The following is a 16,253-nucleotide window of genomic DNA, read 5'->3' on the forward strand; positions in this document are numbered from 1 at the left end:
GTTGGCAATCACAGAGGTCAGATGTTTCTTGTAGTTGGCCACTAGGTTTGCACACATCTCAGGAGGGATTTTATGCCACTCCTCTTTGCAGATCTTCTCCAAGTCATTAAGGTTTCGAGCCTTATGTCTGGCAACTCGAACCTTCAGCTCCAAACACAGATTTTCGATGGGATTAAGGTCTGGAGACTAGCTGGACCACTCCAGGACCTTAATGTGCTTCTTCTTGAGCCACTCATTTGTTGCCTTGGCCGTGTGTTTTTGGTCATTGTCATGCTGGAATACCCATCCACGACTCATTTTCAAAGCCCAGGCTGAGGGAAGGAGGTTCTCACCCAAGATTTGACAGTACATGGCCCCGTCCATCGTCCCTTTGATGTGGTGAAGTTTCCCTGTCCCCTACCAAAAATGCATAATGTTTCCACCTCCATGTTTGACGGTGGGGATGGTGTTCTTGGGGCAGCGTTCCTCCTCCTCCAAACACGGCGAGTTGAGTTGATGCCAAAGAGCTCGATTTTGGTCATCTGAACACGACATTTTCACCCAGTTCTCTGAATCATTCAGATGTACATTGGCCTGTACATGTGCTTTCTTGAGCAGGGGGACCTTGCGGGCGCTGCAGGATTTCAGTCCTTCACGGCGTAGTGTGTTACCAATTGTTTTCTCTGTGACTATGGTCCCAGCTGCCTTAAGATCATTACCAAGATCCTCCTGTGTTGTTCTGGGCTGATTCCTCCCCGTTCTCCACAAGGTGAGATCTTGCATGGAGCCTCATACCAAGCTGCTTGGCGATGGTCTTGTAGCACATTCCTGCCTTGTGTAGGTCTACAATCTTGTCCCTGACCTCTTGGCCATGGTGGAGTTTGGAATCTGATTGATTGCTTCTGTGGACAGGTGTCTTTTATACAGGTAACAAGATGAGATTAGGAGTCTCCCTTTAAGAGTGTGCTCCTAATCTCAGCTCGTTTCTGATTGAGAGGGGATCAAATACTTATTTCACTCAATATAATGCAAATCAATTTCTTTTTGACATGCGTTTTTCTGGATTTTTTTGTTTTTATTCTGTCTCTCACAGTTCAAATAAAATTAAAATTATAAACTCAGTGTGCAAACATACAAAATCAGCAGGAGATGAAATAATTATTTCCCTCACTGTACGTGTAAAAACCAAAAACTGGAAAAAATATACCTGTGCATGCAATTAGAACAGATAAAAATTTCAATGATAAGTAATTGTCTTTGTCTTTGGTATACAACAAAGAGTTCATTGAAAAATCACGTTCCTAGATTTGATTGAAATTTCATTAGATTGAAATACGAGTACTGTAGTACTGGAAGCTGATACAGACCCATTTTGATGAAGTTAGATGGTGCGTTTTGATGAAGCTACAATGGTTTGCTGATGGCCTCTGCCCAACCAGGAAAAGAAAAAGAATAAGGTCATGTCTTCAAGTGGACTGTCTTGTTTCCTATATTGTCTCTGTTATCGCTACCTGAAAGGAAAGATATTGTGAGTGCCCAGCATGAATTGTAGGTGTGAACATTGACAGGACTGCCAAGCACTAGTGCTTTAGAAATATCACAATCTGGTATTGGGTCATTTTGAATTAATTACCAGCAAGAACATATAATGTCAGAAGCTGGCAGCTTTTATGGAACAGAGATGAAAAGAGAAGACGCATAGAATAATCAGATAGACACCAGCTACTAGCTGCACCTCTACAGCAACTTGAACCAGTAGCTGCATGACAGGACAACCAACTTTGGCAGCTTGAAAGATAAGTGCAAAATCATGCCCTCCTCATTTTAATTAAATATAAAATAAAATAAAGCACTTGTTAATTCGATAATTGAGTTTGGCAAGTCCACAAAACAGTGTTTGGAACTAGCATTAAGAAATTACATAAAACCACATGATCAGAGAAGAACTTACTCATCGTATTGGACAATAGTACAAACATTGTCAGGTGTGAACTTTTGGCCTGCCTGGCGACTTTAGGACCTTATGGACCCCAGAACATCTGTCCTAACAAATTGCTCTTGTTTCTGGACCCATAAAACCAGACTCCGCTGGGCAGTCAAGGAGGTCAGCGAAAGAGGCCTGTACTGAAGTACTACCAAATCTTCTCTGATACAAGAACCGATGGCAGCTAGAGAAAATAGTTTGTTACCTGGAGAAGACAGACTATAGACCGCTCTAAATAAGATCTCAACTCTGCCTGTTCCTTAGCTAAAGCTCCAAGTTATTGTTAGGTGTTATGAACATTAAGTATACTCTTAGTTCTTTCTGTTTACGTATGCTCCTAATTCAATGCTGTGTCTCTTTTGTGAACCTGACACTTTCTTTCATATGAAAGATACCTATAAAAACAAACACAGACACTTCACTTTGTTTGGCTCCATTTTCCCACCTGTTTTGCTCATATTGCTTTTTTTGGTTGGTCCTCAAGGCCCTGTATGTATCTGTTCACTCTGTGGATCTTTTCTCTGAACAGGACTCTTATGGGTTTCTTGTGAGTATATACAGTGGATATAAAAAGTCTACACACCCCTGTTAAAATGCCAGGTTTTTGTGATGTCAAAGAAAGAGACAAAGATAAATCATATCAGAACTTTTTCCACTTTTTATGTGAACACTTCAATTGGAAAAACAAACTGAAATCTTTGAGGGGGAGAAATTGTAATTAAAAACCTTACCTTACCTGGTTGCATAAGTGTTTTATAACTGGGGATGTGGCTGTGTTCAGAATTAACCAATCACATTCAAACACATGTTAAATATAAGTCATTACACACCTGCCATCATTTAAAGTGAACAAATAAAGTTCAGCTAGTAGGAGTTTCCTGACATTTTCTTAGTTGCTCCTCAGAGCAAAAGCCATGGTCTGTAGAGTGCTTCTAAAGCATCAGAGGGATCTCATTGTTGAAAGATATCAGTCAGGAGAAGGGTACAAAATAATTTCCAAAGCATTAGATATACCATGGAACACAGTGAAGACAGTCATCATCAAGTGGAGAAAATATGGCATAACAGAGACATAACCAAGAACCAAGAAATTCCTTCCAAAATTGATGAAAAGACGAGAAGAACTGGTCAGGGAGGCTTCCAAGAGGCCTCCAGCAACATTAAAGGAACTGCAGGAATTAGTACTGGCTGTGTGCTACATGTGACAACAATCTCCTGTATTCTTCATATGAATGGGCTATGGGGTAGGGTGGCAAGACGGAAGCCTTTTCTTACAAAGAAAAACATCCAAGCCTGGCTAAAGTTTGCAAAAACAAACAAAGTCCCCCAAAAGTACATGGGAAAATGTGTGATGAAACCAAGGTTGAACTTTTTTGGCCATAATTCCAGAAGGTATGTTTGGCGCAAAAACAACACTGCACATCACCCAAAGAACACCATACCCACAGTGAAGTATGGTGGTGGCAGCATCATGCTTTGGGGCTTTTTTTCTTCAGCTGGAACCGGGGCCTTAGTCAGGGTGGAGGGAATTATGAACAGTTCCAAATACCAGGCAGTTTTGGCACAAAACCTTCAGGCGTCCGTTTGAAAGCTGAAGATGAAGAGGAAGTTCCCCTTTCAGCATGACAACGACCCAGAGCACACATCCAAGTCCACAAAAGCATGGCTTCACAAGACGGAAGATTAATGAAGGGCCAGAGCCCAGACCTGAATCCAATTGAACATCTGTGGGGTGATCTGAAGAGGGCTGTGCACAGGAGATGTCCTTGCAATCTGACAGATTTGGATCGCTTTTGCAAAGAAGAGTGGGCAAATATTGGCACGTCAAGATGTGCCATGCTAATAGATTCCTACCCAAAAAGACTGAGTGCTTTAATAAAATCAAAAAGTGCTTCAACAAAGTATTAGTTTAAGGGTGTGCACACTTATGCAACCAGGTTATTCTGAGTTTTAAAGATTTCAGTTTGTACTTCAACTGAATTGTTCACGTTATAGGTCCCAGTAAAGGTGGAAAAGGTTCTGACATGATTTATCCTCATCTCATTCTTTTACATCACAAGAACCTGGCAGGGGTGTATAGACTTTTCATATCCACTGTATGTGGATAAAATGTTTCACATTCCTCAGGGTCTTTGTGAAAACTTCCCACATCTCCAACCGAATTAAGCACTCAGCTCACCGACATCAAAATAAAGTCCTTGTCCCCCTTCTCTCCCGTCACTCTTGTATTTTCTCTTCCTGCTCTCCCCTCTGCATTTCAAATGTTACTGACGCCATCTTCCTGCTCTCTCCTCACTGTTTCCTTGTAAGTCTATATACAATAGCAGGAACTTGGCTCAAGGAATCAGTACTGACAGGTTTTTGTCCAACCCCCTCTTACCTATTCACAGAACTGGGACGAAAATAATGTCACGGCAAGATGGTCCCAGTATGCCTGGCTGGCCGGCTGGACTGTTACATCATTCCTCAACTGTTTAAGCTCCCTCCTTTTTCCTCAACAATCTCTAAAAATAGTGCCACAGAATGTCGGACTGGTATTGTTTTCAGGCTGTGATCTCCCGTTACTGCTACCTGTCTCATCACAAATGTTCTTGACAACCTCTATATATACCACAGAAATAGGTTTATACAATTCAAAAAGGGTGACAAATGGTTAAAATGTTGTAGATGTGCCGCTTCCTGACCAGGCTTCCTGTTTTGCTCTGTGTTCTTCCTCAGTGAGGTAGTGGCACAAGGGATTTCACCTGGAGTCACCCTGCGCAGCTGGAGTTTTCCGGAATGACAGGGACAGCCCACCACAGCAGACCCCCTTGTAGCACCTGACCTGAGCCAGCTGACCCAGCATGGAGCTCAAGGTCTGGGTGGATGGGGTCCAGAGAGTCGTATGTGGAGTCACAGAAGCAACTACTTGCCAGGAAGTGGTAATTGCTCTGGCCCAGGCCATAGGTGGGTATCCTCTAACAGTCCCTTGAAAAAGCCTTGAGGGTGTGTTGACTGCTAATATTAAACGTATTTACATTTAAGCCTGTAGGTTTATACTTTATATCAGTGCATGTGCCGTCCGCTTCCAGAAATGGGTTACGTTTGTAGAAAGCCATGACACGCATGCAAAACATGTTACAGCGACGTTTCAGGTGTGCATTGATCATTTTCTGACAGTTTACAAAATGTCAATTTGGTTCAGCCATTATTTGCCAGATTGATCAAAGTTGTTACAGCTGTAGATTTCATAATCAAACTACCTTGACAGGATCTGCCTGTAGATTTCATAATCTAACTACCTCGACAGGATCTGCCGATGGACAGAGTTTGATTTTACATGAAAAAGTAGTTTGTGATAATGAAGAAAGCTTTTTGCATAGGTAACTAACTTATGTGCAAAGTTCAGCAGCACAGTGCTGATGTGTGTAAAAGGCTACTTCACGTCTTTCCACATTTTTCACTGCACGTGGATTCATTACTGTTGCTGTAAGACAGTTGCAATGGGCAATTGTTTGTGTGACATCAAAGTGTTATGCATATTGATGCGGATAAAGTACACACCCATAGCATCAGCTGAACTCTCTGCAGAGGCATAAAATTTGGGAAAATGTTATCAAGTATGTTATCAAGTATACCAGACCTATTGTGCAGGGAGATTGGGTCAGTTCTCCTTCCCCACTAAGTTCTCCTTCTCTACTATAAATCGTTGTTGATATGAGGAATGCATTTTCTGAATTTACCCAGTCTCCTCCCGTTTTAAACATTAGGAGGACATGAAGTCCTGGTCCACACCTGCGGAGTACCTGGTTTGGGGGGCCTGTGGCTGTCCCTGTCCATGTCCATCTGGTCATACTTCTGATCTAGTCTACATTTAAATAGACTCTGGATTTAGCCCACGTGCATTTATTAATTATTCCAATTGGACTCTTAATATCTCACCCCAGTCACTGAAATTCAACACTGTTGTTGTTTGTTTAAGGCCGGGTGTTTCTGTAAAAGCACTTTGTGACAACTGCTGTTGTAAAAAGGGCTTTATAAATAAATTTGATTGATTGATTGATTGGCTTTAAACATATGACAGGAAATGGACGGAGATTTGGGGTCCAACATTTAGTTTGCAACACAGAAGACATTCCAATAAGATACTGACGGCAACTCCTGTGACTGGTAATCACAGTGTTGAAAACTGGTGATTTGCATAATGATGACGTATCTCAAATGTTCACTGCCTCCCACTTCAGGAGCACACAACTCAGCGACTCGCTACCCAGATCTCTTCTTTTTGCTTTTTTTGTCATCAACAATGAATATGAGTGGCATTTCACAGCACATGTTTATATCCACAGCTAGTATATCCGCAGCACATGGTTATATCCCCAGCTAGTATACCCACAGCACATGGTTATATCCCCAGCTAGTATACCCACAGCACATGGTTATATCCCCAGCAAGTATACCCACAACACATGGTTATATTCCCAGCAAGTATACCCACAGCACATGGTTGGAATAGTTATTACTTTCTTAACTTTCCTAAATGTGAAACCAGGGGAAATCCATGTTAGAAACATTTATAATGGGGTGGTAAACCGCTGTAATTCTGTGACCTCTCACAACTTATTACACCAATCAAATGCTTTGCTTGGGCAGAGCTCCAAAGTAATTCCTGCAGATCGATGCGTCCGGGGCAACAGTGCGTGAGGGTGGCCAAGAAATCGCAAATTTAAACCTAAAAAATATTTAGATGTTTGCTGGTTTTTTGACCTAAGTCCATTTTCTTCTTTTTTGTACAACGTTGCAAAATTATCCATTCACTACTTACAGTGATCAGTTACACATTTCGTTTATTCCTATATAAAGCATGAGAAACCAACTGATGTGTGTTGTAGCCTACAGAAAGACCTTCATGTTTGACAGACCAAGCTATATTATTCATAGGTTGATAGTAGCCAAAGATTCAGTACTGTCATCTTGCACTAAAATGTGTTTCTGTGAAACAAGTTTGGTTAAAACCAGGGCTGGAAATGAAGGGTGTAACGAAACAGACAGTGTTCTGGAGGATCTGGAGGGCATTGTATTAAAACGAAGGATGAAAGTTGACAGCATAGCTGCTGAAGGAAGTGGCGAGACTGCATCATTAGGGCATCTTAACACTGGCATATCCACAGGTTAATCGTCACTCTCTGCTCCTTGTCCTCTGCTCATCTTCGGGCGCCCTTTTCTCCTCCCGCTGATTGGGGCAGGTGTGTCTCTTCAAGGGGTGGCAGCCAAGCTGCATTCATGGGCCCCCGTTTTATAGACCCAGGCCAGTTGGGTCAACTTAGGGTGTTGACTTGAATACAGGAGAGGGTATGTTCGCGCCACAAGGGATATGTAATGGCATGCCTTACACTTATAAAAATCTAGGAATTGGACTATTAGTTTACTATTCATGTTCTGGCTTTCAACATTGAGCTAAATCAGCCCCTGAGGCCAAACCAACTTCTGTTATGAAGGTGTGTGTGACGTGTGTGACGTGTGTGAGACGTGTGTGTGTGGGTGTGTGTGTGTGCGAGACGGGTGTGTGTGTGTATGTGAGACGTGTGTGTGTGTGTGAGACGTGTGTGTGTGTGTGAGAAGTGTGTGTGTGTGACGTGTGTGTGTGTGTTTGTGCGCTTACAGGTTTCTGCCGATCTCTCCAGAGGCTCCATGTTCTTGCTTCTTTTGGTTGCCATGGCTGGCTGCTCCTGTAAATATGTACATATTTAGGCTTTTGAGACAGAAACAGAGAGTGCTGTATGCAGCCTACAAACTGCTCTCATACAGAGTAGGACCCCAGTCCGCACCGCCAGCCTGTACATATGCCTAGAGTAGGGCTGTTCAACTAAAGTCCTGTAAGCATTTCTGTTTTTTATTTCTGCCTGCTACTTTATTAATCTTACCTGCATGGTTTCAGCCTTCCAGAACCAGAGTTGAATACCCAATAAAACCCGTCCAAAAACAAAATGGTCCCAGTTTAAACTTTTACACAGAGACATTGAAGAGGGGTTCCTAGAAGATACCTTTTGACCTGGAATGTTTTTTTCTGGTGTGGCAACCCTAAAAGGTCTTCCAAGCTCCTTTACTTCATACCTTTCCATGAGGGTTTTTCACCTGAATCTGTGGAGGAACATTTTATTCCACATTTATTGAAGGTAGAACATATGTTACAGATGTTGTACATGGAACCCAAAATGGTTTTACCTGGAAGTTAAAGATTCAAACATCCAACCAAAAAGGGTTCACCCTGGATGATAAATGAAATTGTGCTTGATGACGTTAACAAAGTATTTGTTCCTTGTCTCCTGCCAATGGCTCAATTTTCCTGGTGCTTTTAGTGAGAGAACGAGAGGGTATTAGTCAGAGGCAGGAATTCACCCTCCCCCCACTATCTCAATGAGAGGAGAGAATTGGAGCAGACTGTTGTGACTTCATTTCCCACTAAGTGTGGGGCAGGCAAGAGGAGGGAAAATCTGACAAAAAGTTTTAGAGTATGTAACTATAAGTGAATGTGTTCCAGCATGGGCATTGTCACTGAGAAATCCGCCATATAAGTGTGGCCACCTAACTGGGCAGATTCCCAATGACCTTGTTGATCATGTGACCACAACTCCAACTGCGTCATCAAAAAGAATCAGTTAAACAAATAATACAGGAATTGACTAATACAAAAATATCCTCAGTGTTGCTGTGTATGGTGGAACATAAGCTGTAATGTCATGAATTAGACCCGTTTCCATCCCTGCCACACCTTTCCTTTTTTTACATGGGATTTCCTATGTTCTAATATGTAATGGGCATGTTAATGTTAGGTTTATTGGGTTTATCTCATTGGGTCTGCCTGTTTGAGCTTGTTTCTTTTGTGAAAAATGAGTATTATTTCCCACTTAAACAAAAAAATCTATGAAAGCAGATGTTGAATGACCTTAAAATAGGGTTATAAATCACTCTGCATAGATTGATATAAAATTATTTATGGCCCATATACATTCTCATTGTGCCTTTTAATAGTTGGCGATGCTCTGATACTAATCCCTTAGAACCACAAGAAATGTCATTACCAGCAGAGATATTACTCATCTCAATAGATTTGGTTGTTTATAAGCTATTACATTCGCTAAACTTTCTACAACAACCCACCAATAATGCACACTGCTTTTCTTGTTGTCTTTCTAGGAAAGTGAGCATGTTGGGCAAACATTATGAAGTCATCTTGTTAGTACAGTGGGAAGAACAAGTATTTGATACACTGCCGATATTGCAGATTTTCCTACTTACAAAGCATGTAGAGGTCTGTAGTTTTTATCGTAGGTACTCTTCAACTGTGAGAGACGGAATCTAAAAGAAAGAAAATCTCATTGTATGATTTTTAAATAATTAATTTGCATTTAAATACTTGACATAAGTATTTGATCACCTACCAACCAGTGAGAATTCTGGCTCTCACAGACCTGTTAGTTTTTTTTTAAGAAGCCCTCCTGTTCTCCACTCATTACCTGTATTAACTGCACCTGTTTGAACTTGTTACCTGTATAAAAGACACCTGTCCACACACTCAATCAAACAACCTCCAACCTCTCCACAATGGCCAAGACCAGAGAGCTGTGTAAGGACATCAGGGATAAAATTGTAGACCTGCACAAGGCTACAAGCAGCTTGGTAAGAAGGCAACAACTGTTGGCGCAATTATTAGAAAATGGAAGAAGTTCAAGATGATGGTCAATCTCCCTCGGTCTGGGGCTCCATGCAAGATCTCACCTCGTGGGGCATCAATGAACATGAGGAAGGTGAGGGATCAGCCCAGAACTACATGGCAGGACCTGGTCAATGACCTGATGAGAGCTGGGACCAGTCTCAAAGAAAACCATTAGTAACACACTACGTCGTAATGGATTAAAATCCTGCAGCACACGTAAGGTCCCCCTGCTTTAGCCAGCGCATGTCCAGGCCCGTCTGAAGTTTTTGACTCCACTCGCCGTGTTTGGAGGAAGAAGAAGGATGAGTACAACCCCAAGAATACCATTCCAACCATGAAGCATGGAGGTGGAAACATCATTCTTTCGGGATGCTTTTCTGCAAAGGGGACAGGACGACTGCACCGTATTGAGGGGAGGATGGATGGGGCCATGTATCGCGAGATCTTGGCCAACAACCTCCTTCCCTCAGTAATAGGCATTGAAGATGGGTCTTGGCTGGGTCTTCCAGAATGACAACGACCCAAAACACACAGCCAGGGCAACTAAAGAGTGGCTCTGTAAGAAGCATCTCAAGGTCCTGGAGTGGCCTAGCCAGTCTCCAGACCTGAACCCAATAGAAAATCTTTGGAGGGAGCTGAAAGTCTGTATTGCCCAGCAACAGTCCCGAAACCTGAAGGATCTGGAGAAAGGTCTGTATGGAGGAGTGGGCCAAAATCCCTGCTGCAGTGTGTGCAAACCTGGTGAAGAACTACAGGAAACGTATGATCTCTGTAATTCTTTTCTGAAGTTCTGCTTTTCTGATGTATCAAATACTTATGTCATACAATAAAATGCAAATTAATTACTTAAAAATCGTACAATGTGATTTTCGGGATTTTTGTTATAGATTCCATCACTCAGTTGAAGAGTACCTATGAAAATAATTACAGACTTCTACATGCTTTGTAAGTGGGAAAACCTGCAAAATCGGCAGTGTATCAAATACTTGTTTTCCCCACTGTATGTGGCACATTATGCTGGCACATCTAATATTGAAGACCAGCTAACATTGGAAGAATAGATGATAGTAACACCTTTGGTTATACTATGAGACAAGCCTGAAACATTTGTTTTGCTGGCTCCACATTCTGTTTACTTCCTATCCTGAGCTAGCGTGGGTAATAGTTTGTTTTATTCTCTAACAAATGAAGTGGGCATTCAAGGTGGTCATTGGTTAGGGCACATTAACTAGTTGCATCAGTCACTTTCAGTGGCAATGTCTTTCAGAACCCCTCAAAATCCACACATTTTTTATGGTTGTAAAGGTGATTTTCTTTGTTAATTCCCTTTTGAGTGAGCAACATTTAGAATTTGTCTGGCAGAAACATAACAGCACCCAAACCCATAATATACATACGTGGTGCATAAAAAATTCACAAACTACAGCCAGCATGACATACCTTGTCCAATTTGTGTTTCCCAGGTCGCACTGGGCGCTACACCTTGGTGGAGAAATGGCGAGACACAGAACGCCACTTGGCCCCCCACGAGAGCCCCGTAGCCTCCCTCAACACCTGGGGTCAGTATGCCGGCGATGTCCAGCTGATCCTTCACCGCACAGGCCCCTCCCTGACTGAACGGCCCCCCTCGGAGGGGCCCCCACTCCGGGGCCCAGAACGTGGCCTCCACCGGCAGAGTCTCCCGCCGCTGACTAAGCTCCGGCATCCCAGCGAGCGCTCCCTCCGCCGCCGCGAGCCACGCCGCAAGTCCCTTACTTTCACCGGCGGGCCCCGGGGCCTCCGGGAAATCCTGAGTGGAGGCCGGGGTGGAGAGGGGAGGGAGGCCGAGGCCAAAAGACGTCTTCTACTCCAAGGGAACAGTGGGAACCAGAACCACATACATGCAGCTGCGGCGGCAGCTGTAGCCCCGAGAGGGACGGTGTCCCCAGGCATGTGGGCCTATCGCATGGAGGACCTAATTAGACTGGTGGGGCTCCAGAGAGAAACTCTAGGCGTACTGGAGAAGAGGCTAGAGGCCTACGAGGCTGAGCTGCAGACATGGGGTGTATGTGGGGGAGGCGCAGAAGAGATCAGAGGAGCAGGGGGGCTGATTGAGGACATAGTGAGGCTGGAGAGACGACTGAGGAAGAACGAGGTGGAGATGGAGGAAGAGGAGTTTTGGGCCAGCGAGCTTCAAATTGAGTTGGAGAGCGAGAGGCAGCTCAAGGACCGACTTGAGGAGTTGAGAGGGCGACTTCAGGGCACTGAGGTGGAACTGGGGGACAGGATGGCTCTGGTTCAGGTGGGTGACACAGGTAGATCTGGAATAGGTGGGTGAAACTGGTAGAACTGGAGCACAGGATGTTTCCAGTAGGTGGGTGAGACTGGTAGAACTGGGGGACAGGATGGTTCCAGTAGGTTGGTGAGACAGGTAGACCTGGGGGACAGGGTGGTTCCAGTAGGTTGGTGAGACAGGTGGACCTGGGGGACAGGGTGGTTCCAGTAGGTTGGTGAGACAGGTGGACCTGGGGGACAGGGTGGTTCCAGTGAGTTGGTGAGACAGGTAGACCTGGGGGACAGGGTGGTTTCAGTAGGTTGGTGAGACAGGTGGACCTGGGGGACAGGGTGGTTCCAGTGAGTTGGTGAGACAGGTAGACCTGGGGGACAGGATGGTTCCAGTAGGTTGGTGAGACAGGTGGACCTGGGGGACAGGGTGGTTCCAGTAGGTTGGTGAGACAGGTGGACCTGGGGGACAGGGTGGTTCCAGTAGGTTGGTGAGACAGGTGGACCTGGGGGACAGGGAGATTCCAGTAGGTTGGTGAGACAGGTGGACCTGGGGGACAGGGTGGTTCCAGTAGGTTGGTGAGACAGGTGGACCTGGGGGACAGGGAGATTCCAGTAGGTTGGTGAGACAGGTGGACCTGGGGGACAGGGAGATTCCAGTAGGTTGTTGAGACAGGTGGACCTGGGGGACAGGGTGGTACCAGTAGGTTGGTGAGACAGGTGGACCTGGGGGACAGGGTGGTTCCAGTAGGTTGGTGAGACAGGTGGACCTGGGGGACAGGGTGGTTCCAGTAGGTTGGTGAGACAGGTGGACCTGGGGGACAGGGTGGTTCCAGCTGATGGATGACCCCAGATGTATGTTTGACCCATGGGCAGCAGTTTGAAATGCCCTAGTGGCCTGTGTTTCCCCTCCTAGACAGAGCAAAGTATCCAGTCTGTATAACATATACACAAACCTAGATATTTAACATATATTTAATATAAATAGAATATTCTTATGCATATATAATTCATTTATCTTCCACACCTGGATACTATTTGTGCTTTCCAAAATGTTGATGTGTCTTTAATTGTTCCATTGTTGGAATCATCATGGTGGGTCCTTTTGCATCATACAGTTAATGTGCTTCCGTCTAACTATAACAGGCTACCAGCAAAACCCATGTCACTAGAGGGCTGCCATCTCCTATTCCTATTGGTCTCAAACTACAACCTGTATGTGTGTCAGGGAGTGGAGGCCGGTCTGGAGGAGAAGCGTCTGCAAAGGGAGAGACAGGAGACACAGAGGGTGAGCGAGGTGGAGGCCAAAGGGCAGGTGCTCAGGGCCCGCATGGAGCTCAAAGCCCAAGAGAGACAGACCGTCCAGTTGGAGAGTAGCTGCAGAGCCGTGGAGAGGTCCCTGGGCCAGAGTGGCAAGAGACTGCAGGTCAGACACATGTATTAATATACTCACACACACACTGATGCATGAGTGTACCCGTGAACAACAGTGTTTCTATATGAAGGGTATACTGGATGAACATAAATATGGTGGATTGAACCAAAAAAGGGTTAAACATTTGAATTCATAAGCTGGTTGGGAGAATGCAAAAAAAAAGAGTGCAAAGTTGTCAACAAGGCAAAGGGTGGCTACTTTGAAGAATCTACAATATGACATTTATTTTGATCTGTTTAAATACACACCAGCAGAAATGTAATCACAGGTCCCTTTTGGAAGAATGTTCCTTGAGAGGGGATGGACCTAGGTACCAACTTTCAAGACTCTAAAGCACATGGGATGAGGGTGGTGGTGTTGGGATGTTTAAAGGCTTTTTACAGCTCCACCATGAGATGTATGGGCATGGCGTTGTATGAGGGAGTGATGGCCGCAGGCTTGCATTATTATTACATTTATTATCTCACTGGAATTTGTACATTTCAATAAAAATTAATAACTAGGAATATACGTAGTAATAATGAATGACAGAAACACAGAAGGGTGCCTCCAAAGAATAATCAAAGCACACGTTCCTCCAAAGCATCTCATTGTTAAAGGTTAAAACCTAGAAATACAGTTTAACATTGATCAAAAATATAGAAATACAGTTTTAACATTGATCATGTCACTTCAGGACATGCAGCATGAGTTGGAGCAGCTGACCAAGGAGCTGAGACAGGTCAACCTGCAGCAGTTCATCCAGCAGACGGGTACCAAGGTCACAGTGCTGCCAGCCGAGCCTGCGGACGATGACGAGCAGACCCCCCCCACTGGACAGGGCATAGGTTAATTTATTTAGCCATGTTATTCACTGGGTTATGTCTGTTCTTGCACTGCTGTAAGGGAACGGGCAAGTAAGCATTCGTTCAGTGGTCTGTGGTACAGCTAGATTGGTGGATCCTCAGTGTGGGTGGGTCTTTTGAATTCCTTCACTCTGAAATCTCTTTGGTTCCTACTACCGTATTCAGTGAAATGGCCTAATCCCTTATTATGTGATGTATTTCATGTGAATTATACATGAACCCTAAAAGCAAGTCTAACAAAGAAGAAGGTGACACTGACGACATTGGTTGGATCTCTAATCACTGCACAGGCAGTGTATTCACATGTCATTGTCATACTGTATTAGTGAAACACAGATATGTGCAGGAAATACATTATAGCTTCAAATAGAAAACTCTGCCGTCACCCAATTTTAATTATCCTAGTTTTTTTAAATGGTTTTGTTGCACCAGTTGTCATGTTTTAGTGTAACTGCCCTGCCACTACCTTCCTGCCTGTCTGCCAGGCCACTCAATCAGTCCCACTAAGGTTTTCTACAGTAGTTATATTTTTCTGTGTGACGTCCCATTGCCTGCTGAGACAGGATGACTCAGCTCAGAGGGAAAGAGACCACGCAGGGTGTGCATTTGTTCCGCCCCCTCCAGTGGCACTTATGGTCTCCATGCCAACGGCTGCCTAGATACGTCAGCCAGCCCATCATCATCCCCTCCACCACCTCAGCTTTCCCTCTCTCCCTCCATCATATACTTCCATGACTCTCCCTTTGTCCTCCCTCTATCCTGTGCTCAGCGGTTTCTGTGATGGGCTCAGTGGACCAAGAGGCTAGCCTGGCAGACAAGCAAGTAAGACAGAGCTACACTGAAGCTTGTCAAAATGCTATGGGAGCCTACACAAACAAACTACCCTAGTTACACCAGGTGGTCTTGGAAAACCTTTGGAGAACCTTCCAACTAAGGTCAATTTTTGTGTTAGCCATTTTAAACGGTGTCTGGAGACTGTGTCTGGAAACTGTATTAAGGCTGGTTTCATCGGTATCAATCTACACAACAGTAAACTTGGAATTTGACCTTGCCCACCCACTGTTTTTCCATGTATGACCACGTCTTACCATTACTTAATGTAAATATGTTGCTTTTGAAGTCCTGTAGCTAATTTTCTTTCATTATATAAAATAATGACTTTAATGTTCATGTCCTTCCAATAACCTTGCAGTTTGTTGAATTAGCGAGGGACACCCATGTTTTAACTACTATGGCTGTTGTCATGTGTGGCTCAATGCTGACACCCTGTAGTCAGATCTAGTCATGCATATTAACATTTCAGTAGTATATTTGAATGCATTACATTTCCAAAGCAAAATAACAAATATTATCTTACTTTCCATTTCAATGAAATAAAATGTGGACTTATTATTCCAAAATATACAGTCACCCTCAAAAACCCTGTTTTGGACTGATGAAATAAAAACAGCTTTTTGGCCTCTCAAAACAGCAGAATTTATTCAGAAAATAAACTTATACATACTGTAATACATGGGGGTGGATCTTTGATGTTATGGTGCTGTTTTGGCCCTTAAGGTCAATGGTATCATGTACCAGGTTATTTAAAAATAAAAACGGTTGCCTCTAGAAGCAGGCTGAAACTTGGCCACAAGTGGATCTTCCAGCAAGTCAATGACCTCAAGCACACTTTCTTTCAATTCCCCCCCCCAAAATGTAAAGTTTTCAATGACCATCTCTGAACTTGAATACTATTGAGAACTTATTGTTTGAATAAGTGCAGACTGAAGGATGTCAAGGATCTGAAAAGATTCTGAATGTTCTCCAATCTCTCATCAACCATTTAGCAATTTTTGGGAATACATCACTTAATAATGTGTAATTTTGGTAAATCCCCACGAGTCATCAAAATTGCACAATATATTCCACATGGAAAAAATACAACATAGCTGATCACCTGTGTTGTTTATTTAGGTTGACAATACTTCAAAGTGACTGTGTTTACATTGCCAAAGCAGCCGAAAAATACAATAAGCAAAAGTTAAAGAAACAAACAGAAAATCACTGTAAACA

At 43.7% G+C, this 16,253-nt stretch overlaps 1 protein-coding gene across 1 annotated transcript in view; it reads left to right on the plus strand.

Moving 5' to 3' along the window:
- Positions 1-16,253, plus strand: part of LOC105022137 (ras association domain-containing protein 8) — a 31,128-nt gene that overhangs the window by 11,468 nt on the left and 3,407 nt on the right. Inside the window, exons 2-5 of the mRNA XM_010890300.3 lie at positions 4,682-4,909; positions 11,123-11,940; positions 13,150-13,347; positions 14,033-14,183. Of these exons, the coding sequence (XP_010888602.1) occupies positions 4,807-4,909; positions 11,123-11,940; positions 13,150-13,347; positions 14,033-14,183 (1,270 nt within the window). The 5' untranslated portion in view covers positions 4,682-4,806. The remainder of the gene's footprint in view (positions 1-4,681; positions 4,910-11,122; positions 11,941-13,149; positions 13,348-14,032; positions 14,184-16,253) is intronic.

Source organism: Esox lucius, chromosome 19, assembly GCF_011004845.1.
Source record: "Esox lucius isolate fEsoLuc1 chromosome 19, fEsoLuc1.pri, whole genome shotgun sequence".
NCBI classification, from domain to species: domain Eukaryota; kingdom Metazoa; phylum Chordata; class Actinopteri; order Esociformes; family Esocidae; genus Esox; species Esox lucius.